The sequence below is a fragment of the Symphodus melops genome (genome assembly GCF_947650265.1).
Source record: "Symphodus melops genome assembly, chromosome: 19".
NCBI classification, from domain to species: Eukaryota; Metazoa; Chordata; class Actinopteri; order Labriformes; family Labridae; genus Symphodus; species Symphodus melops.
Genome location: NC_136709.1, coordinates 15,355,072 through 15,378,006, shown reverse-complemented (window position 1 = coordinate 15,378,006; position 22,935 = coordinate 15,355,072). Strand labels below are relative to the sequence as shown.

At 39.8% G+C, this 22,935-nt stretch overlaps 4 protein-coding genes across 6 annotated transcripts; 2 read left to right on the top strand and 2 right to left on the bottom strand.

Moving 5' to 3' along the window:
* The first annotated feature begins 15 nt into the window (after window positions 1–15).
* On the top strand, window positions 16–4,482 carry LOC306840052 (proton-coupled zinc antiporter SLC30A2-like). Its single transcript, XM_079369076.1, has 8 exons — window positions 16–540; window positions 647–858; window positions 1,402–1,548; window positions 2,076–2,229; window positions 2,345–2,543; window positions 3,259–3,364; window positions 3,459–3,593; window positions 4,367–4,482. Exons 1-8 carry the CDS (start codon window positions 476–478, stop codon window positions 4,462–4,464), a joined length of 1,116 nt encoding a protein of 371 aa, XP_079225202.1. The 5' UTR covers window positions 16–475; the 3' UTR covers window positions 4,465–4,482.
* Window positions 4,483–4,977: 495 nt separating this feature from the next.
* On the bottom strand, window positions 4,978–14,297 carry coq8ab (coenzyme Q8A-b). The gene is made up of 15 exons (XM_079369000.1): window positions 14,027–14,297; window positions 13,549–13,694; window positions 12,537–12,836; window positions 12,347–12,413; window positions 10,886–10,957; window positions 9,972–10,097; window positions 8,440–8,525; window positions 8,215–8,355; window positions 8,041–8,122; window positions 7,877–7,970; window positions 6,957–7,098; window positions 6,604–6,711; window positions 6,441–6,506; window positions 5,986–6,072; window positions 4,978–5,593 (listed from the first exon to the last, which is right to left on the bottom strand). Exons 2-15 carry the CDS (start codon window positions 13,675–13,677, stop codon window positions 5,300–5,302), a joined length of 1,794 nt encoding a protein of 597 aa, XP_079225126.1. The 5' UTR covers window positions 13,678–13,694; window positions 14,027–14,297; the 3' UTR covers window positions 4,978–5,299.
* An 848-nt stretch (window positions 14,298–15,145) lies between these two features.
* Window positions 15,146–18,737, bottom strand: LOC306840963 (putative deoxyribonuclease TATDN3). 3 transcript variants are annotated; one of them, XM_079370553.1, is made up of 11 exons: window positions 18,659–18,737; window positions 18,276–18,525; window positions 18,154–18,186; window positions 17,996–18,069; window positions 17,836–17,920; window positions 17,224–17,286; window positions 17,009–17,118; window positions 16,744–16,799; window positions 16,543–16,655; window positions 16,186–16,266; window positions 15,146–16,012 (listed from the first exon to the last, which is right to left on the bottom strand). In XM_079370553.1, exons 1-11 carry the CDS (start codon window positions 18,673–18,675, stop codon window positions 15,869–15,871), a joined length of 1,026 nt encoding a protein of 341 aa, XP_079226679.1. In that variant the 5' UTR covers window positions 18,676–18,737; the 3' UTR covers window positions 15,146–15,868. The 3 variants fall into 3 exon arrangements, with proteins under 3 accessions (XP_079226679.1, XP_079226680.1, XP_079226681.1); XM_079370554.1 differs by having other exon boundaries at window positions 16,186–16,263; XM_079370555.1 differs by lacking the exon at window positions 18,659–18,737 and having other exon boundaries at window positions 18,276–18,529.
* A 199-nt stretch (window positions 18,738–18,936) lies between these two features.
* Window positions 18,937–22,846, top strand: fuca2 (alpha-L-fucosidase 2; the record flags this gene model as incomplete). Its single annotated transcript, XM_079370552.1, has 7 exons — window positions 18,937–19,127; window positions 19,912–20,099; window positions 20,250–20,589; window positions 20,665–20,875; window positions 21,253–21,443; window positions 21,754–21,862; window positions 22,548–22,846. 7 exons carry the CDS (start codon window positions 18,937–18,939, stop codon window positions 22,683–22,685), a joined length of 1,368 nt encoding a protein of 455 aa, XP_079226678.1. The 3' UTR covers window positions 22,686–22,846.
* Window positions 22,847–22,935: the final 89 nt, after the last annotated feature.

The following is a 22,935-nucleotide window of genomic DNA, read 5'->3' as shown; positions in this document are numbered from 1 at the left end:
CACTTTGTCATTTTAATGTCTGTGTATTTATGTCAAGCTTCAACCATCCTTTCCTTTAACCTTCATGTACCATAAGAAAAACGTGACCCCACTTCACAGCCTGACTACATTTAGATTTAAGTAATTTAATCACAGATTTAAAAAAAGACATCTATATATAGTTTTATCATCTCAACATTCCCTGTTTTTTTTGTCTTTTTTCTTTTTTCAACTTTTTCGTGTTTCCAAATGTTTTTTTTCTGTAACATCAAAATTTGTCGGATTAAATAAACTGAAGTGAAAATGGGAATGTCATCAAATGGTCTTTGATTTTAATAGTTTGGTATTAGTACCCAGCACCCCAGAGATCTGATACCTGCTATTGGTCTGTGTTGTGCTCCACCCCTGAATGATAACACGTGTTGTTACAGCAGGTGGTAAGATTCACTTCAACACTGTTTAAAAAGGAGTCCTGCAGGTGAAGTCATACAAGGGAATGGAGTTTTCAGTGGACTCGGAGAAACAACAACTGATTGAGGCTCATTTGGAGCCACTAAGATGGTTTGTCATGCTTTTAATTTGCGTCTTTATTTCTGCGCGTACGGCTTTTTTTCATTACCTCATATTTTAATATTCTCAATATTTTTGGAAACCGTCTTTTTCTCAGGCCGCGTTCCCCAGAGCAAAACTTTTCAGACTCCGCCTCACCAGAGTTCAGTGACGATGCGTCCAGCGTGGACGGCCTGTGGCAGCCTGAGCGGCTCTGCCAGGACACGGACAACATGTCCGGGGCCGAAGGTGAAGTCAGACGTTCAGCCAGAAGGAAGCTCTTCATCGCCTGTGCTGTGAGCCTCGTCTTCATGACAGGAGAGGTGATTGGTGAGAAAATAAAGCCTGGACGTAACTGATTTTACCTGACAGTAAAATGTGTCCTGATGGATGGGTGTGTTTCACATTGCTTTAATAGTTCAACACATTACTGCACGTAAATATGTTCTGTATTTTTTTTGTATTCTTTAAAAACACAAAACCTAAATACTCAAAGTCTTCATCAGAATCACCAGCGACACTTTGAGAAATTCTACAAACAATCTTAACTCTCTAAAAAACATAAACCCAATTCTCCACAGTAAAACATCTGAAAGTACTTGCAAAAATGATACGTTCACAAAATGGTGAAGAAGAAAATTACATTTGAATTTACAAAGTTGTTGACCCGGCAGTAATTTAATAAACATTTTAAGGTTACTGTGTAAATGTAACTGATTGCCCTCAGAAGAACAATACCAATAATTAGTGAGATGTCTGTTGAATATCATACCTGAAGTAGAGCTCCGTCCTTTTCAGGGGTTGTCTCTTACTTTTTGTTCCCCTCCCTGTTTCGCTCACTCTCACTCCCATGTGTCTCCCTCCTCTCTGCAGGTGGATACGCCGCTCACAGTCTGGCTATCATGACTGACGCAGCTCATCTTCTCACAGACTTTGGCAGCATCGTGATCAGCCTCTTCTCTCTGTGGATCTCATCCAGGCCGCAAACGCACAAAATGACGTTGGGCTGGCATCGAGCAGGTGCTTTGAACCTAAAGACAGTTTGATGTAGTCAAATTGTAATGGTGTACGATAAAGTAAAGACACGTATCCAATCCTAACCCCTTTTTTATTTTAAGCTTTCATAAATTGATCCGAGGCCCAGACTTTCAAAATAAAGTCAAAGATGACAGGTAACAGATAAGTGACAAAAACAACCACAAACAATATAACAGTTATCAACTCAAGTAGAGTACAGAGCTTACATCTGATATGAATGCATTTGTTCTCACTCTATCTTTAATTATACATCTTACATGTGTTATTCTTTTAAAGAATTTCTCTGCAGTCCATCTTCCATAAATTAAGCCCCTTTGTTGTGAGCTATAAAAGTCTGTTTTAAGAAGAGATCACCAGAAATCTTTAAGTTACTTTTAACCAGTTTTAAAATAATCTTACTGATTGCACCCAAAGTTATGAGCCTAGTTGAGTATTATTTGGACTTTTACTCTTCTTGAATGACTGAATGTTTAAATGAGTAAGTGTTGGGTTTGTTGTGTGCCTCTCAGAGATTCTGGGCATGTTACTGTCAGTCGTGTCCATCTGGGTGGTGACTGCACTGCTGGTCGTATCGGCCGTACACAGGATCGCTGATGGAGACTATGACATCGACACTCAGATCATGCTCATCACCTCGGGCTGTGCTGTGGGGGTCAACGTCCTGTGAGTGTGATGGGCTCAACTTCAGGATTGGATTTTTAACAGCTGTCAGACACTCTCTTGAAACTTGTTTTTCATGTTTGTTTGTTTTTTTTTTTTTTAATAATTATTAATGAAGGATGATCCTGATCCTCCATCAGTCTGGAACCTCTCACGGTCACAGCCACAGCTTACCCACTGGCAGCATGCAGAGGGACACACACAGTCATGGGCACAGCCACGGCAACGCCAGCGTGAAGGCGGCTTTCATCCACGTGGTTGGAGATTTGGTGCAAAGTGTGGGGGTCCTGCTCGCCGCCACCATCATCCACTTCTGGGTCAGTGTCAGCTGAAATACTGAATCTGTTACACCTCCAGTCAAGGCAAACACAACCCTGGAATTTCAACTTAGTCTAGGGCTTCCAGGCGCCTGCTGCCCGCAGCATGATTGTTTTAAGAGTCCACAGCTGTGAGGCATCAGGGTGACACAACAGGAAACTGTTTGTTTTGTGTCATTCCTATTTCCTAGACACCAAAAACCTTCAGCAAATGTCCACGAAGCTGCAGCAGAAGAAACATTCTTATTCGACTGACACGTGCTACAAGCTAAAGTGCTCTGCTATTTCAAGAAGCTATTCTCGTCTAAAGAGAAATGTATTAAGATAACTTTTTTTAATTTGTTTTTTGGGCAATTTTGCCTTTATTGTGTTGAACAACTGAAGAGAAGAGGGGGTCAGGGATGAAATGCAACAAAGGGCCTAAAGCCTGACTATGTTCTTACATAAGGTCAGGACATTATAAGTATTTTTAGAAACTAGTGAGGCCGAGTATCTAGAGGTCTTTTGTTGCTTTTTTCACAGACATTTTTACAGAGCAGTAAAGGTCTCTCATTTCTAAGAACTATGGTTTTCACAAACTTATTTTACAGGATGCGGGTCTGTTTGGGAGGAGAACAGAAGTAGCGAGAGAAGCTCGTTCAGACTCGCAGAAGACCTTCAAGCACTTTTCGAGGTTTATTATTTGATTTTGATCCTGTTTCTGTTTTCCTCACAGCCTGAATACAAAGTGGTAGATCCCATTTGTACGTTCCTGTTCTCGCTTCTTGTGGTGGGAACAACACTGCCAGTCTCAAAGGACATTTTCAGGATACTGATGGAGGGTAAACACTCTACAGCACTCTCTATGTTTACATTGATGATGAAATGACTCTGGCTTGTGTTTGATGGCACTAACATGGTCCTTGCTCTCTGCAGGCGCTCCTCAACATGTGACCTTCAGCTTGGTCAGAGATGTGCTGCTGTCCGTCAGAGGAGTTGTGTCTGTTCACAGTTTGCACATGTGGAGCCTCAACTTGAATCAGTCTGTTCTTTCAGTCCACGTGGTCGCAGGTACGAGCCAGATCAACACTACATGGGTTCACCTCACATGGTCAAGGGTTTTGAGAGGCAGGCGTGTGATTGGTTAAGGACAAAGAGCAGAATAACTTAAAGAGCAGTATTGCTGTTCACCCAACTGCTCACTATACAGTCTGCCTCCTATTACACAGCCGTTTGCTTCAAGACATCAGTAGTTTGTTGACGTAATATTGATTAGATAATTCATCTTTATTGATTTAAAAGTCAGTGCAGTATCTACAGCAACAGCTGACCTTGCAGAAAAGGTCAGCTGGCAGATTGGAGAATAGACTTCATCTATTTAGCAAAAAGGAATAATTTGTGACTTCCTTCAATGCAAAGCTGTGGCATTAAATCCCTTTCCAGCCACTCCAGAAAAACGCTATATGAAAAGCCTCCAGTTAAAAAGGCGCATTCAGAAATATAAAGACAAACTGATGATCCAATGTTGCCTCTTCAAGAGTTTCTCTTCATCCCTCTTGTAAGCTCTACCAGTTACCAGAATGGATCCTGCTTTATTACAGATTTCTCTTTTTATAAGTGTCTCTATGCTTTCAACCCTAATGGATGACTTGACCGGTTCAATAAAAAAGATCAGCAGCTTTAACTGAATCAAAATCAGGTCCTGTTAAGGGAAAATCAGAACAAGGTCCAACTTCAGAGCAAAACAGATGATAGAAAATGAAAATGTCTAATAATTAATGAATTCTTTAAAATGATTGTTAGGCAGAACTGTGAAGAAAATGTCATTGAATGTGTGTCCTCAGGGAAAGATGTGGATTCACACAGCGTCCTGATGAAAACAACAAAGCTTGTGCGCTCCGAGTTTGGTTTCTCCAGCATCACGATCCAAGTGGAGCGTTAAAATATCGACTGCTGACTGAACCTGGAGTGTAAGAGACTGGTGACAGGGCAGGAGCTGTCACTCCAACACACACAGCATAATCATATTCATGAACTTTTTCTATTTTTAGAATGCTGGATCAGTGGAGTCTTTTTTTAAATTTTTTTTAAGTTTTGCTAAACGTGCTTCCAGCCTCTACTCATTTTAAAGACGTGCTCTTCTGTATGTCCTCCAAATCTTTTTGTTTAAAAGATGCATTCATGCTGTTACAGTGAAAATGTTTCAGGGCTTTGAGCATTATTTTACTTTTGTCTTCTTCTTGTAACCGAGAAATTCAAATGAAGGTTTTTAATGAATGCAGCAGCTGATATTTAAAATCCCAGTTTCCGACTACAGACTGAGGATACATGTTTGTTACTCATTTTGTGATAACATTTTAAGCTTTTTTTTCCTCCCACATCAAACTTTTAGTAAGCTGAGTTCCCTCCACAAAGCTTTGAAATAAGTATCTACTTTTCAACTAATGACAAATCATTTAGTAACATCAGTCAGTTTTATTTTAACTGACAATCCAGGTCAGATGATTTTCATCACAACATACAGGCTCATAATTATTTATTTAAACGTCACTTTTAAGTTACCTTCATTCATTACTCTTTCAGGATGGAAGTCCTGTTCACAATGATTCATGGAATAAAAGCACACAGATATGCAACAGTTTTAAATCACACGGATTATCTGGCCCAGGTTGCACGAAAATATCCTCACGAAAAATGTGTGAGTTAAATTGTTCATAATACAACAAAGAAGGTCAGAATTGTCAGGTTTTTGACACCTTTTCAGAAAGTTCTGAGCCTCACTTTGTCGTCTCTGGGCGTCCATCCTTCCAGTAGTTTTTGTACGCCTCCTGGAACATGCTCTTGCAGGATATTTTAGCTTTGAGTTTAGAGCAGATGAGGAAGGAGCCGCCCATCTTGCGGTGGAGAGAGTACGTCTCCTCGGGAGGCGGCGTGAGTCGCTCCTTCAGCATCACCGGGATGAGACTGTGGATTTGCTCGGTGGTGCTCTGAGCGCTGAAGTCAAAGGGTTCCTCAGAGGAGAAGGCCTCCCCGAGGATCGTCACCGCATCCACGTGGGCATTCTCCATTGTCTTATGACAGGAAGTGAGTTAGTCAAAAAAGTTTCAAGCAAACGTTTTTTTAACATTATTCAAAACAAATGTTCTAGGAAACATTGATGCTCAATCATCATCATCGACAAGTGATGAAGCAACATTATTTCAGTAGTATTTATTTTCTAGACGAATATATTTGTTTCTTTGTTTTAAATTCAAATACAAGTTCTAACTCACTATTTCTGCAGTTTCTACAAGTCACCAGTAGAGGTCGATAAAGCTCATAGGTGGCTTAATTTGACAGATATGTTACATTTCTTCATTGTTGATGTTTTCAAAGAATTAAAGTAGATTGCTGCGTGCACAGATATCCAATTCCACATTTCAGCACTTGATAAATTCTAAATAATGGGTTTTGAGTGTATTACCTTTGACTCGTAACCTGTGAGGAACTTCATTTCTCTGGACTTCAGCAGAACACCTTCCCTGTCCTTGTTTGCAGCTGAATTAATAATCTAAATCAGAGAAATTAAAGCGTCGTGTGTAAAAAAAAAAACATTAAATAAATAAAACAGCCACCGTATCAAGATATCTTCATTTGTCTTATGTCATAACATTGCAATTCTGTTGTAATGGCAATGTTGTACACTAGTTAGATAATATTAGTTGTGTCCTAAAAAAACAATAAAACACACAGACTGGATTTATATCATGTCACATCGTAGGGGAAAAATACTAATGATTAAAACATTTTGTGTGGAAAATGTTTAGATGTCATAATTTATTTTTATAAGTGGGATAACTTAACATCTGGTTAAAAAAATATAAAAATTCTTGCAATAAGATGCATAAAAACTGTTTAACTGAACTGAATTATCCTTACCTCTATGTAAGTGTCAGTGAAGCTCTTATCAAATCCTCGCGTAGCTCCGAAATCCAACAACGCCACCTGTTGATGAAAGAACAGACATCAGTAAACTGAAACAAAAACATAACTATACAAATAAAACTAACAGGGCATGTTTGTGCAAGTGAGAGAAACTGACCTTGTGGGCTTGTGGATCAAAGAAGAAGTTCGACCAGTTTGGATCAGTCTGCATGTATCTGAATTCAAAAAGCTCTCTCAGGCACAAAATTAAGATTTGCTCACAAATCTAGAAGCAAAAAAATTGGAAAAAAAACAAAAAAAGAATTGTCACATAAAACCCTGGAAAAATAATCTCAAATTGTTATTTTAAGTGGATGCACCATGGGCAGTGACACTGAAGCTCTGTGATGTGCTGACATGACTCTGGAAGCACGACTTGCCAAATGCAGAGATCTTTGAAAACCCCAAAGCGGGCAACATGTTGGCAGCTAACAGGTGTAAACTGTGCTGTAGGTTCATGGTATGTCATACCTCATTCCTGAGCTCCTGAGAGAGGTCGGTGGCCTGGTCCAAAGGGAAACCGGGCACCAGCGTTGTGGTCAGGACGTGCTGATTGCTCAGCTCGTCAATCACATCAGGCACATAAAAGTATGGGTGATCCTTTAGCAACTCTCTGATGAATAAAAAAAAAACTAAGTTGAAAGACACCTGGAGCTTGTCAGGTCAACTGCAATGGGTCTATTCCTGTACACAGGCATTAGCATACCAGCTGAATGTTTGTTTGACAGCTAATGTACCAAGATTATATGCTCTCTTTCTTTTGCTTCTAATAAATAGATAAGATTTGAAGTTAAAGCTGTTGAAGCTGGTTAGCATAGCTTAGCAGAAGAACTGGAATCAGGGAAGAAGCTAGCTTAGCTTCATTAATGAAACTCATCAAAGAAGTTTGTTGTATTAATAAGAATTTAGGCTTTTATCCTGCTGAGACAAACAAGTTATAACAGTAATGTATCTTATTGAGCAAAATGTCAAGATAGCAGTTTCCGTTTTCAGTCATGCTAAAATAAGAAAAACTAGCCACCGGTCAGTCGATATAAACAAGACATTCTTCCTTCAAACATTGTAGTGGTCAATCCTTTCTTTCAGTGGTTCCTAAACTTTTTCTGTCCGGCCACCCTTTGACAGATGAAAATATTTTAATATTTTTTCCCTGCATCCACTCTTTATGCAAAGATTTTCTAAGCTAAAGGCTGCTGCTTTAATCTTGATAATATCTATAAAAGCAAGATGTCATTCCACAGGTTGAAAGTGAGAAAGACATTTTTTTTTTTTTTTTTTTGCCATTTTGGGGCAACATCATTTCCGTCTTTTCAAACCTGACATGCTCCGTCGATACAGTAGAACAATAACCAAGAAGTCATTTTATGTTGCAAGAATAAGAAAGGACTCACTGGAATTTTTTGGCACACTTTGCCTCTCTTATGTAGTCACACTCGAGCGCTAGCTCACGACTCATGACCTCAATAAGGTGCTCAGGAAACAGACCTGTAAAGGAACGATGAACGTCAAACCGCTGTTATCGTAGGAGTGATAAGTAGCTCTCAAACAATGGTACCTTCAGGCAGCGCGTTGCTCAAACTCAGGGCAGTCATGATATTATTCACGTCACTGTCGATGCTCTTGGCAACTCCCGGGTACTGAAACAACAGATTTGATTCTGTCTGTCGGGGGGGGGGGGTTCATTTTGTCAAAGTTTTTGGGGTTATCTTTGAGTAAACACTCCTCTTACCTGGATCTTCATCGCCACCTCTCTTCCGTCCTTTAGCCTTGCTAAATGCACCTGACCGATGGAAGCCGCTGCAAATGGCTTCTCCTCAAAGTACTCCAGCTTGTCTCTCCAGTTAGGGCCGAGGTCGCTGCTGATGGCTTTCTGTAGAGAAAACAGAAACTGAATCATCTATGACCTCTGTCTGCTGCTGGCTTCTTTATTTTTTCAGAGCTCTTCATACTGTACCATCATTTGTTTAGGAGGCATGAAGTCTGCACTCTGTCGAACACGCTCAAAGATTTTAGCCAACTGAGGGTTTATGAAGGCATCATCTGAGATAAGAGATATGAGAGAAACTACTGATCTTACTATAATACATGCAGTTATATGAACAGTTACACAGCCCAAGCAAGAACAGCATATAATAGATCCCTGAAAATGAACAAAACCCTAAAATTGTACTGTAGTCTGAAGTGACTTGATAGAAAAGTACGAAGGCATCCAACCCTGAAAACAAGATTTTCCATTTCATTTTGGTTTAGCTCTGCAACATCTGCAGATGGAGATCAAGCAGTAAAATCAGAAGCTCGAGATCAACGTGGGTACTGAATAGAAACTGACGTGAAACTGTTCTGTCAGAAGAAGGATTCATGACTCTCTATCTGAAGGCACACAGTATGATAATAACAACCCTTAGTGCTGGAAATTATGGCTTTCGGATTGTGAACCACTCAAACATTTTCTGGGAAGGCCAAAACACAAGAAGAATTACTGGAAATAAACACATCAAGCCTCACAGACCATTTTAAGACAAAAATAGCTTGTGATTTATAACCATTTACCTTAATGATGTCTCCCCTTATTTAAAAAGTGGGGACACATTATGAGACGATGCCTGCAAGCTAGTTCAGGCCGCCAACTCGAGCCGCATTGATTTCACACTCGACATACTGTACGTCATTATCCACAATCACCCAACAACACCGCCTACCATTAGTGCTCTATTTAAACTGCAAGGTTTCTGGTCTCTCCTTCTGCTCTTTTATTGTCAGCTCTGACCTTCACCAGTGCTGCACTCTTACTCATTTGGTCATCTGTAACTGTAATAACAATGTACTCTGGAAATTTCTTTTTTAAAATATTGTAATAAAACAAAAAGAAGGATTTAAATTCATGAGCTAATTCTTAACATTCAAAAAAAGATAAAGATTTGTGATGGTGAAACCTGTAGGTGTTGTGGATGATCATCAACATGCGCTAAGTTATTTCCAGCCACTCTCTTTGTTTGAAATGAGAGGGGTAAAAATCACTGAAGGTTCTGCACACACTGACAAAACAAAAACAAGCGTTATTGGACGACCTTGTTGGGTTCATCCTTCAGAGAAACAGATGCTTCACTCAGTGACTCAGCTGTAATGCTAAAACCTGAGACAAAAAACGGGGCTGTGTGTGGAACACTTTGTGCTGTAAGCGTGCCGTTTAAAGTCAACACGCGGCGCTGTCAGTTTAGTCTCGGCTGCCTACAATAACTCAGCAGGAATGGCACTTATTGTGTCCAGCTGACCCGAGGTTTATTTTAGCCAATGACATTTCCCTGTTGGTGAAGGAGTCCGGTTTGTTTGCCAGTGATAGTCAGAACCATGTTGAAGACTTCTTGGGAAGACAGAGCGTCAGTTTACTGTTAGTTCTCTGATGAAAGCTATACCTCTGTTTACTCTCTGGCACAGGGGGATTTAACGTGTGATTCTTCTATCCCCACTAACTTGACGACACCTCACCTTGAATACTGAGCATCTGTCCCAGTTTCAGAGCAGCACCTCGGACTTTGCAAAGTGTCCGGACTATTCTCTCTGCGTTGGCTTCGGTGAGGAAGGCACTGGAATCCAGTATGGACTTTTTATCTCCTGAAAAACAAACATCCTTCAGTAAAGGTGCCACCATATATTAGCTGTAGATTAGATTCCTCAAATTCTTAAAATGTCATCTATACATGGATTTGTTTGTTTTTTAAGTTTAATAAATACACAATTTAAAAGAACACAAACACATTGATGTTGAGTTTTAATGGACTTTTTAAATTGCATTAATGTAACAACTAACTTTTATGGTTCCTGCTGGCGCTCTTGTTTACAGCATGGGGTAACAACTATCTATCTATAAACCTTGTACATAACCAAGGTTAAGTGTTCTGATTTGACCCTAAAGCCTGAAGCTAGACACACTGCAGGTCGTTGATTGGTTGAAAGAATCATTACTTTGTGTGCGATAGCAGGAAGGACAATACACAACACACCTAGGTTAAATATCCCTTGGATTTGGAGACACTAATTTAAGGGCTGTTTTTGTTTTTGTGGGGAGCAGACCTCTGCTTGATGTTCTCCATCATCCCCCCTTGTTTACTGTGTTGTGTTCTTCTTCTTCAGAACACGGGTACGGATAAAGGGGAATGACTTGAACCTAGGGCCGGGCCACCTACTTGGCGGCCCGGCCCCAGGAGGATTAGAGCTTACTATTATAAGTATAACTTTTTGACCTCAGTGAGATGAACTCACCTTTTCCAAAACTAATGAGAACATCACAGTAAATAATAAAGATAGAGATAATGTTACAGTGGTTAACAAGTAAAAAGAGAACCATGTAGATTTTAGATTCATAAGACAAAAATAAATGAATAAATAAAATAAATCGTCACCTTGATGTTGAGGTGTAAAACTCTTCTTGGCTACTTCAGCGATCGCCCCCAAGCCAAGTCCAACTGCTAGACCTGACGGGGGGGGGGGGGGGGACAAAAGGTGTTTACAATTCATGATTTGATTTACCTGATCTTATTTCTCAATATAACTCTTGGGAGTCTTTAAAAGTTATTAAAGGCTTAACAGATTGAGAAACAACTGATGATTAAGTTAGCGTGCTACTGCTGCTTATGAAGGGAAGAAGGCTGCTTGTTCACAATGTTGAAACATGTTTTGTATTATTCAGATTCTAACGCAGGACCCCCAAACATTTCCTCAGCTACTGATACTCTGGAACTCCAGTCCTGTGAAGGAGGGCGTCAGCACTCCCCCTTCCACCCTCAGCAAAAGTGGTGACCGAGGTCATCAATGCAAAAACCACTCTGCTTAATCCTAAAATTAAACCTGACACTCAAACTCGACACTGTATAGAGAGGAATAAAATAAACACCCTTCTTCTATCACTTCTCGACAGCGAAGATTAAAAATATACTGAGGAAATAAACAGACTATTACATTCAATTCATGTTAAATTCAATAAAGTGCACAATTGACATCCTGCAGAGTTAAACCACAGCCTCCCATGAGCCCTTGCTGCTCTGGAGGAAGTAAGCCCATGCCATTTGTAAAACTTCTTTGCATAACTTCTCTAAAAACAGTCAGAAGTTAGGTGAGGAAATGCAGAGCCAATGTAATATTTCCAGTTAGCTCAATGTCAGATTCTTGAGGACTTTATCTTAACAAAAAAAAACCCACAAGGTCATCATTTGGTTAGTTCAAAAACACATAAATTCAGACTGTGTACGATAATGCTAATAGTGGAGAGAAGATGAACACTAAGACGAGGATCAAAGTTACATTTTACAGAAGGTTTTGGTTCTTCGTTAAGGTTCATTTGCATGAATCCAGTGTGTCCGCAAAGACATAACATAGATGTAAAACTGGTCTGTTACAATTCATTAAAAAAATCTGTCCTGCAAACTTTTCTATGAGGAAGGAAATCATTTCAACACATGAGTTAGACCCTGTGGAAACACACAAGATGAGTCATGGTCCATTAAACTGAATGTAAACAACTTCTGAGAACTCCACAGGGGAGCATTACGATGGAAAAGAAAAGTGAGTAAAAAAAGAAACTCAAGAGGAAGTCAGTAAAAGTTTATGGAATTTCAAGCATGCAATCAAAAAAAGTGATGCATCGTGATTAACTTTTGAAATCCAGCGAATAATCAAGATCTAAAAATGTTATTTTTTGACATCCCTAAAAAGAACATTTGATTCCTTTGAATGTTCTGTCATTTATGGTTTCAGGATTAAAGCCTTAATATAACTGAGGTCATATTAACTTTCACTTCTCTTTGGATGTGATCTCAAACAGCTGATGCAAAATGACAAGTTAACACACATACACATACATTTACCTCCAAAATTCACAAGCCTTCCTATCCGTGTGACAGGAACCTTCCTCTCTCTGGCTCTTTCACTGAGCTGACACACAAAAAAATAACTCAACTTGAAGGACAGAATACAAAAAACATCTTTCCATGTCATATTTCAAACGAATCATAGAAACAAGAATTTGATCAAAAATAAAGATCTTAGATTGGTTACCACTTGCTTGTGCTGCTTGATGTCTGTTTTCTTGGTGTTCCCCTCTTTATCGATGCCATCTGCAGTGAGCCGGCCCACTGTGGAGTTGTCCTGGGTAAATAATCGTGCGTGTCCACTGAACAACTGGCTTGACCAGCTCCTGTGGTACTTCAGACGTCTGGTGCTGGATCCTCCACGGTGCGTGCTCTGCCCTCCACTGACAGCACCAGTAAAGCAGGGACGGAGACAAGCTCCAACTGTTGAATACCTGCGAAACTGCTCTGCTGTCACACAGACTTTTTGCTGCTTGTTGAACATCTCCTAAGAAAAAAAAAAAACATCATTCATATCAGTGTGGAAGGACGTGACTTGAACTACTTACTGACATGACAGCAGATTTAAAACATCCCACCTCATACAAAAAAACACACCCAATATCAGATAAACACTTGTTATTTGCATGACTTGGATTACACTGCAAATTGATCTCTTACTACACTGGACCAAACATAAACCGTGGATCTGACTGATGCCCGTGATAACATCCAGCAAGATGAAGGCGAGAAATAAATGTTTCCGTTTCAAAAGAAGCCAGCCGTCATCAACAAATAGTGTCCAAGAAATGCATTTCATTTAAGAAGTTGTCGCTTCAGTTGCATTTTAGTGCCCTGTCATCTATTTTTTGTTCAGATTTTGATCTGTGTGGGATGAAACAAGGACACAAAAGCAGACACTTCTCTATTGATAAAGCCAGGGTCACAAGCCGAAAAGGTGGCGGGATATTGGCCCAAATGTTTGAAAAGATGTTCTTCCCTGTGAAGTACAACATCCTGTGTTTTTAAAGCTAAAGACTGTCATCAATCTTTAAAACTCCACACACGAGTCTTCTTGTCCAGCATCATCCTCCTCTCAACTTACTATTGTTGTGGCATTGTTGAGGTGATGGTTGCAGAAGGTATCTGGGTTGCATGTTTGTTAAACTCAATCCTTCTCTGCAGCTGTTTAACTATTAAATCACAGCTGAGTAGCTCACCCTCTCTGGTCCGCTGGTGTGATGGAAGTTTAGCACCCTCTGGTTCCCATTCAGGCCGCCTGGTGGGACTCTGCTGGCCGCCTGCTTCATCCAAGTCAGACCCCTCCAGACCAGCGTGTCACTTGTCATTGTGGTGTTGTTTAAACCTGCAAAGACAGGTCGGAGGAGGTGATGTTCTATGCAACAGGTTACTTTAAGATTGATGGGAGGATTTCAGCAGTGCAGTCTGACCATCAGTTTATGTTCCCATGCTTGAGGGATCAAATAAGACTCCATATCCACAGCATGCTTGGGAAATACAACCTTAACAAATACTGATAAAAGTGCACTATTGACATGGCTGCCTGTGTGATAAGAGAGCAAACAGAACAAGAACCTGCAAACCGAAAAGTTAAAACAAACTAAGAGCCTTAAACGCTGTATCAAACGACTCCCAAAGAAAATGAATCACAGTGACAAAAGTTGAAATGCTACTCACCAACTGTGTAACAGAAGTCCTCTCATCTGTGTGATTGTACACTGAGCATCGTGCAGATGTATTTTGCAGCCCTTCACCTTGATTTGACCTGACCCAATTTCATGTCAACACTGAAACTGCACAGAGGCGGTTTAACGGGCGACACGTTAAAGGACATGCTCGTTTTCTCCCGAGGCGACCCCGGGGTAAGTTCAGCGCGCGCGGGCCAATGAAACAGCTCAGCCGCGAGCGCGAGGCAACAACAAAGCTCGTCACTGGTCGGACGGACTGTCAGTCTCTCTCTCAGAGAGTTTGTGAAACAGTCTATGGTGAACACTGACGTGTCCAGACAGGGCGGTCCGTGAGGAGCGCATACAATGTGATGCATTTAAGGGACACCATTATCCGGACTTTTTCTTAAAATATATAAAATACAGCATTAAATTAAGGTCTCATGATCACTATTTACTGTTATTATTTTTCCATTTTATTGATTTTTTTCATCTCTTGGTCATTTTCTGTTCATCTTTTTGAGTTTTATTGCATGTTTTAGTTGTGTTTTTAACTATAGAATGAGCTGATAATATACAGTATATACAGAATTATCAATGCATCCCAATGCATAAAAACACAACCGCCTGGCATGATGATTGTGTGATCATTGCAACGAAGTGATAAAAACTTAATTAACACTTGTGAATAAAGAATTTTGTCAGTAAAATGAACCAATGAATTACAAATACAAAATGTTCTTTTCTTTGGGTTTCAGTAAAAGCTAAATACCCAATTCTCTAAAAATTCTCTTCTTGTTCATATCAGTTATAAAATGATATTTTGAAGATGAAGTTAGAGACACATTTTTCCTTCTGTTGAGTCAGCTGGCTTTGGATAGGGAGATTGAAGTTGAAGGTCTGTACGCCTGAAGTAATGACATCATACACTGTGGCCAATTCTCCGGGGTTACCAAAAAATGATATGCAGACAAGAAGTCTGTAAGTGAGAGCCCCTCTCCATTAAACTGCTGGTTTACCAGAAGAATGGGATTCTTAGCCCATCCTTAAAGCTGGTAACAGTTATCTTTGTTGCTCTTGAATTAAAAGTCATAGTGGTGTAAACAGACCCTTAATCAGCCACAAGCTCAACATTTGAAAACATGTTTAATTAAAGCAAATTAAAGTGTATCAAGTGTGTTAGCATTGGAAACATCTCAAGTATTCAACAACAGGGTGAAACACTGGACTCTAAAGCACAATCATAAGAGGAGGACTTGAAGGCAGCAACACTGCATACAGCTGTGAACTCTGGGGGATTTGGGCTCATTAAAGATTGCTTATAGTATCTGATGTTAAGTAAATGATAAAACCATTTAATAAGAGGAGACTTATGGTTGATATTTGTCATTAAAGTGTCCAGGTAAAATGTGTGCTCATTGGTATCAGCGCTAGGGTTAAGGTTAGGGTTACCCTAACCCATAGATTAAAGGATGGGTCATAATAAAACAGATGTCATCATTTTGACTTAACATGACATCCAGCTGAGGACTGAAGTTCATGTCAGCTGTTGTTTTGTTACATGACAAAGTGCCTTTGGATATTTGAGATGCATCACCTACTAGAGAAATGTACAAGTTGTGTGGTAAATACTTCCTCTCTTCTTCCGTGTATTTAAGAATTAGGGGAGATAAATAAATGGCTTTCAGCTGCCAAGTACAGTTCTACTGTTCACATTATCTTGAAAATGCGCGCTTCTGACGCTGAGATTTTTATTTTCTCACATTTCATGGCATCTTGGTTCAATCAGACTCCCACATCGAGTTAGTTAAACACATCATTTAAATTTATTCCATGAGTTTATAGATCTTTGTCAGGGTCTGATGGCGGTCTTTATCTTTGGGAAGAGTCGGAGGGCGTTCTGCGTCGTTACCTCCATCACCGTCTGTAGTGACACTCCCTTAATCTTGCTGATGTATTCAGCAGCGACACAAATGTTTTTGGGCTCATTTCTGACCTGCAATCAGGACACACAGCAAGAAGGACGTAACAAGAGAACACGGTGAATGACGTATTTAGGTATTATAAATAGAAAAAGATACAAGTGAAACAGATTCAAGCCCTATCTCTCAGACGTCACAAAAATAACACACACATATTTATAATCTGATGGGAAGGGTTTTTCTTTACCTGCTTTTCTGGCCCAAGAGCAGGTGAATCAGTTTCCAGACAGATGTTTTCTAATGGTAGCTGTTTCACAAGTTTCTGCTTCTTGGTAGAAAATTCACAACACAATCCATCTTAAGTCATTAACTTTTAAATATAGAAACAACCCATTTCTGAAGACGCTGTTAGTAGGGTTTAAACAGGAAAACATATTTAATCAAAAAATAAAACTGTCTTCTTACACATAAAGGAGAAAAGATCATATACATTTGTAGAACTGCAGAAAGTGTACAGTGTGTTTGTGAAAGTGAGGAGAATGTTTTAAAACAGGCTGGGATGTGATACACAATATACATGTTAATATCATACAGTCTGCTGTACCTGTTCACTCCGTATAATGGATGGTGGGATAGAAAAGAAATACCCAGCCTTCACTCCCTCCATCGCAACCGAAGGTTTTCCATCAAAAGCATGAAGTAGGGCTTTTTCGACACCTAGTGGGGGGAAAATGTATTGCAGTTTTATCCCAAACTCATGACAGAAAGAGTTCAGCAACATGTCAAAGCAGAAAATAAACTGCACCCTGTTCCTTCAGGAGATGGATGGTGGGTCTTCCTGCAGATCTTGAATGAACATTTCTACAAATAAAACACAAACCTGTTTGTAACATGAATAGTTGTGCAGTATTCTTATTCAGTGGCCATGTAGCTTTGTTGGAATAATCCCTTTTTGTTGTAACAAAGACAAAATAATCTTTGTTATGAAATCAAAGTCTCCATCTTCAATTGTTTATAATCCTGACAAATCATCTTAGATGTATAGCCTACAGTGGAACAGGAAGACTCACAGAGGGAGATCCAGCTCCTTGGCTATCTGTGCCTGACGAATGAGGACCTGTCTTTGGCTCTCTTTATCAGAGTCACTGCTGACATATCTGGGTGTAAAATCCAAACCAACCTAAATGAACAGAAGCAAAACAGATAGAACAGTTATCTTTAAACCAAAAGAGATCCAGGGCAGCAAAATATTATTATATACTTATCAGAGATGGTTAATTATTACCTCCCCAATGGCCACAAGTTGTTCTTTGTATTTCTCAATTATTGGTAAAGCAGCATCTAGATCCTGCAAAAACAGAGAGAAAACAACATCCTAAATCACTTATTTACACCATGATAACAGTTAAAATTCACAAAATTACACCCACAAAGAAGTCTTGTTATATCCTCTTTCTCGTCAGGTTGTCAGATTGTAATTTAAGATAACTGTCACTGAGATTACTGCCACCATCTCAACACTGTGGGAGGGATTTTTGTCTGTATTGAAACAAATCAGGAGATAATCTCTCTCAACAGGAAAAATCACCCTGTTACTTTTGGATGTCATTTTAAAGAGTACTGAAATGTGTTTAGATATTCCGAGGAATTAGTCACAGTATTTCATGATTTAAAAATCTAAGCAAGCGATTAATATTTGGCCATCTTTTTAAAACTGACTGTAGCCTGAATAAATGAAGACCCCCCAGGAAGAGGATGGAGAGATTACCTCATCCAACTATAACCCCTTTATCTATAAGAAAGTTCTCAAAGTCTTGACAGCTCAGACTCAATTAAACTGCCGAGCATGTTTGTATTAGTTTTCCTTTGGCTGAACTGACCCTTTAAAATACTATACCTGTAGAGAAGCCCCCCTCTGTTTCTCAGGAGACACTTCTTGAACAGGGTGAACACCCAGGCAGGGGAAGACAAAACCTGGAAACCTAAGAAATGCGTTAAAGTCATGACATAGAGATACATAAAACACATGTAATATTTTGATGACAGAGTTTTCCCACCTCTGTGACAAATCAATAATTTTGTCAAATTCTCCAGCATGCTCAGCCACTGCTAATAACGCCAATAACCCAGCCTAGGAAACAATTAAACACATACATATGTCACTTATAGTATTCCTTCAAACTGTTCTGACAAATTGTAATTAAAGACTGCTGACCTTTTTGGAGTTCTCAATCACCTCATCTATGTCCTAAAACAGAAACGAGTAAAAGTCAAAACATTAATGAATCAATGTAAAATCTAAAATATCCAATTGTATTCTTAAAAGCTTAATAATACCTTGTCAAAATCCCTCGCAGAGATATGACAGTGACAATCAACGTATCTATGCATGTGTGGACGATTCAGCTTTTCACAACCAAAACATGACTTCTTTTCCGGAAAGAGAGGAGGGACTTCGCGTGCGTCCACCAACGGGAGCGCGAGATTTAGATCGCAGCGTCGCCCGGTACGGTGGCGTTCCACGACATCTGATTGGTTGAGTGTCACTGGTGCGTCTACGGTCAACAAATGAAACACACCTAGAAGGCTGAGGAGGATTCACGTTATTTTTAATTTTAGTGTACTGTTTTTGTCACGTTTCCGTCTGATTTGATTCACTTACACTTTTAAATGTGAGATTTTAGCGTCAGATCAATGCGTTATCATGTGACTCCACCCACCCAGTTTTCTCGATCATTCTATGAGTGCATTCGGATTTTCCTTCTTATCTACTTTACTTTACCTTAACCCCGTGAAAACGTCACGGGGTTAAGGAAAGGTGTTAGGAGAATTAATAAAGGACTTAAGAAAAGGCGACCGCGCTTCCACTAGGTGACGTAATAATAATGTGACGGCGGCGGTGGTTATTGACGTGGGTCTGCCGTGGTGGAACTACAATTTTCTGAAACTGGACTACAAAAAGCTCATCTGAAAATCGTTCCTCTGTCTTTGACCTAAAATGGCATGTTTAACCACTCTTTTTTGTATTCATTTGGTGCTACTGGTAGGCACCAGCCGAGCACAATACGAACCGAACTGGAAATCCATCGACTCCAGGCCGCTTCCAGAGTGGTTCGATCAGGCAAAGTTCGGCATCTTCGTACACTGGGGGGTCTTTTCAGTCCCCAGCTTCGGCAGCGAGTGGTTCTGGTGAGCTTTGTTCCAGATTTCAAATCGTTCACATAAAACAAGCACTAAACTTTAACTTTACACACAGCTCTGGAGCTACACATTTTTATCTAAAAAAAATAAATAAAAATACAGGAAATGATTCAAAATAGGTTTATATAGGCTTTACTAAACGTTTGAATTTGGACTGTATGTCTATTCTTTATTAGGCATGCAAAATATAAACATGCAATAATATAGTTTGATATTAAGATAATGATGAATTGGGATGAATAAAAAAATGGGCACTTAAGTGGCACTAATTAATCTGAGGGCAGATGATTATAGCTCACATGGACTACATCTGAAGGTTTCAAAATTGTATCAGAGCTTTAATAAACAGGCCTTCAATATTTGTTCTTATTTATCGTAATGAACTCAAACCTTTGCCATGTGTTTATTGCAAATGCTCATATTGCAATACTGATGAAATTGTGATTCATTGTTTGGCCCTTATGATCACACCACAGAAAGACTGGGGAAAGCATTTAGAAAACATGAAGAAATCACGATGATCTTCAGCCAACATGGAGCTTTGCCCCGTTAGTCATAGCAGTTACTCCAATTTAGTGTTTCTATCTGTCCTTGTTAGTGTTATTATGACATGCCTTTGTTTATTGATTGATTTAAACGTCGTCAAAGAACTTTGTAAACCTGTGGTCTTAAAGGTGCTATATAATTAAGGATATTGTACAATGTGTTTGTCACATGGTACATTTATTTGTGTTTATTGAACAGTTTGCCTTGCATTGGTTTTGTGTTCCAGGTGGTACTGGCAGAAGCAAAAACTAAAGCCGTATGTTGACTTTATGCAGCGTAATTATGCTCCAGACTTCAAGTATCAAGACTTTGCACCTCAATTCACCGCTGAGTTCTTTGATGCCAAAGAATGGACTGACATCTTTGCCTCATCAGGGGCAAAGTACATTGTCCTGACCACAAAACACCACGAAGGTATGATCAACGTCTTTGTCTTTCTCTTTCTATAATTGTTTGAAGCAAAAACGCACAAAAAAGTCATTTTATTTCCACACATCTTTAAATGCTTTTTTTCATCCTTTCAAACCTTCAGAAGATGAACTTTGTTATCCATTAATTGTTCAGGTTTCACACTCTGGGGCTCAAAGAACTCCTGGAACTGGAACGCTGTGGATGTGGGACCAAAAAGAGATCTGGTAGATGAAGTGGCGAGCGCCCTTCGTGGAAACAGTGACCTGCGTTTAGGACTCTACCACTCTCTCTTTGAGTGGTTTAATCCACTCTTTGAACTGGACGCTGCCAATCTGTTCACAACAAACTACTTTCCGACCAGTAAAACGCTGCCTGAGCTGTATGAGCTCGTTGTCAAGTACAAACCAGAGATATTGTGGTCAGATGGGGACGGAGACGCACCTGACAAGTACTGGAACAGCACAGGTTTCTTAGCCTGGCTGTATAACGACAGGTAATAAAGTAAGATTCATTGAGACAGTGAACTTTATGATTCATTGGATTTTACATTCATCTTATTTCTTCACAGCCCTGTTCGAGACACAGTGGTGACAAATGATCGCTGGGGCTATGGTTCCATCTGCACCCACGGTGGGTATTACACCTGTGCTGATCGCTACCAGCCTGGACACCTGCTCAAACACAAATGGGAGAACTGCATGACCATCGACACAAAGTCATGGGGCTACAGGCGAAATTCCCCCCTGAGTGACTACCTCACAATCGAGCAGCTGGTAGCGGTAAGAGTTGTTAACTTCTGTTACCTGTAAACCGTTTCAAACATTTATACTACAACCATCACCACTGTGTCTTTTTTTGTTTGTTTGTTTGTTTGTTTCAAGATTTTTCACACTGAAGAATTTCACTTAAACCCTAAGCATTACTGAATATGGAGATTGTTGTCAGCACCGTAGTTGCTCTATACTTTGCCACTCTACTAATTTTGGATGGAGCGCAACCCTCCAGGTGTTCACTAGTCTTTGCGAAGTAAGTAGTATTTTCAGTAGTGTCCATCCGGGTATAACAGCTGAAAACGAACCTGAAATGTGTTATAGTGAAACATCCATATGCAGCATCTTTCACTCTTATATAAATGTGTGGGGGTTTTTTTTTTCAGACTTTGGTGGAGACTGTGTCCTGTGGGGGAAACCTGCTTATGAACGTCGGCCCCACGCATGATGGAAGGATCGCACCGATCTTTGAGGAGCGACTGAGACACATGGGTCAGTGGCTGAAAGTCAACGGGGAAGCAATCTACAACACAACAGCATGGAGGGCCCAGAATGACAGCGTCACTCCTAACATCTGGTGGGTGCTCATTCAAGTTTCTCTGGTTTCCCGTGGCCAATGAAGTGCGTCACTTCATACTATGGATTATTAAAGAATGTATATTGTGTTGATAGTTTTCTTTCCAGGTATGTGACTGTAGTGATCAGGAAAGGTGATTTTATTTTATTTGTTCGTTGTAGCAGGATGTTGCCTGGTCACCTAACTTTACATTAAATTCTCCAATAGAAATAAGACTTGTAAATATTTTCCCAAGCTCTTAGGGAAATTGTTAGATTAATAAAAACAGTATGAGCGTTTTTTTCACCTGAGTGGGCTTAATCATTCACAGGTACACTTGGAGACCACAGGAAAAGAAGATCTTTGCCATTTTACTGGAGTGGCCTGTGGATGGATCTGTGATCCTGAATGAACCTGATGTTATAGAAGGACAGACTCAGGTAAGACAAAAGGTCAAGCTTTAAACTTATAAAGGCTTAAGAATGATGTAGTGCTTTAACAGCCATTTATTTGTATTACTGATCAAACACATTATGCTCATTTTAATGATTTTGGTTTTCAACAACAGTATGTCACTTTTCCACAATTAAATGGTAGTTTCAGCAGTCAGCTGGACTGTTTACGTGCGCATTCCAGGCCTGGCAAACTGCAAAATAACTTCTGACTGGCAGTCACAGTACATACGACTGTCGAAACAAAATATGCTGTAGATGCTACTTACTGCGTTCAAAAGAAGTATGCAGTCGTTGGTTTCATCCATTATCAGAGTGAGCAAAAAACCATGCAGAAACCCAGCTCACCTCCCCGTATTACTGATCAGAAAACACGAACACATGACTTAATTAGAACATCCCTGCCCATGTGACCTCCTATGCCCCTTCTCAATATAAAAAGATAATACATATAATCATAAACAATAACACATATCCCATTACAAACCTTACACTTGAAAATGACTTTAAAGTTACACTTTAATCCATTCAAGGCTCTTAAGGCAGCAGCACAATAAATTAAATATTACAGCATTTGAAGGCTTTATGTGTTTGGTTTTACTCTTTACTCTTTTTTTCAACCTTTCTGTCAACATCCCAACCTGGAACTTGTGCTGTTTTTGTTCTTAAAAAGGTGGAGCTGGTTGGTCACGGCTCCTTGCATTGGGAACCTGTAAAGCCCAGCGGACTGCGGATCTTCCTGCCCCAGCTGTCCTTCAGACAGATGCCATGCCAGTGGGCCTGGACACTGAGGCTGACAGATGCCACTTAAAACCAGATCACATGAAGAAGAAGAGACCGAGCTGCAGGCCTGAGAGAAGAACCAGCACTTTTTATATGGACATTTCTTAATAGACTATTACAATATAATAAAGTGAAAATATTTCTGTAGTTTTGGGAAATTGAATAAATCCCAAAGTTATTATTTTTATTTTACTTTTTCTGCTTGAAGTCTAACTCAGTGTTACTGTATTGCTGAATGTAAATTGTTATTTTTTTAACACTAGAAAAGGCTGACAACA

Bases quoted from the DNA above. Each gene is read 5' to 3' on its own strand.
- LOC306840052 (XM_079369076.1), top strand. From the start codon at position 476: ATGGAGTTTTCAGTGGACTCGGAGAAACAACAACTGATTGAGGCTCAT. The intron at 541-646 runs GTTTGTCATGCT...TCTTTTTCTCAG, and splicing joins CATTTGGAGCCACTAAGATG to GCCGCGTTCCCCAGAGCAAA. The intron at 3,594-4,366 runs GTACGAGCCAGA...GTGTGTCCTCAG, and splicing joins TTCAGTCCACGTGGTCGCAG to GGAAAGATGTGGATTCACAC.
- coq8ab (XM_079369000.1), bottom strand. From the start codon at position 13,677: ATGACAAGTGACACGCTGGTCTGGAGGGGTCTGACTTGGATGAAGCAG. The intron at 12,837-13,548 runs GTGAGCTACTCA...TTTTTTTCTTAG, and splicing joins ACACCAGCGGACCAGAGAGG to GAGATGTTCAACAAGCAGCA. The intron at 6,712-6,956 runs GTATGACATACC...TTTTGCTTCTAG, and splicing joins CTCAGGAGCTCAGGAATGAG to ATTTGTGAGCAAATCTTAAT.
- LOC306840963 (XM_079370553.1), bottom strand. The intron at 17,921-17,995 runs GTGGGAAAACTC...CGCATTTCTTAG, and splicing joins ATTATTGATTTGTCACAGAG to GTTTCCAGGTTTTGTCTTCC. The intron at 16,013-16,185 runs GTAAAGAAAAAC...TCCTGATTGCAG, and splicing joins CTCTTGGGCCAGAAAAGCAG to GTCAGAAATGAGCCCAAAAA.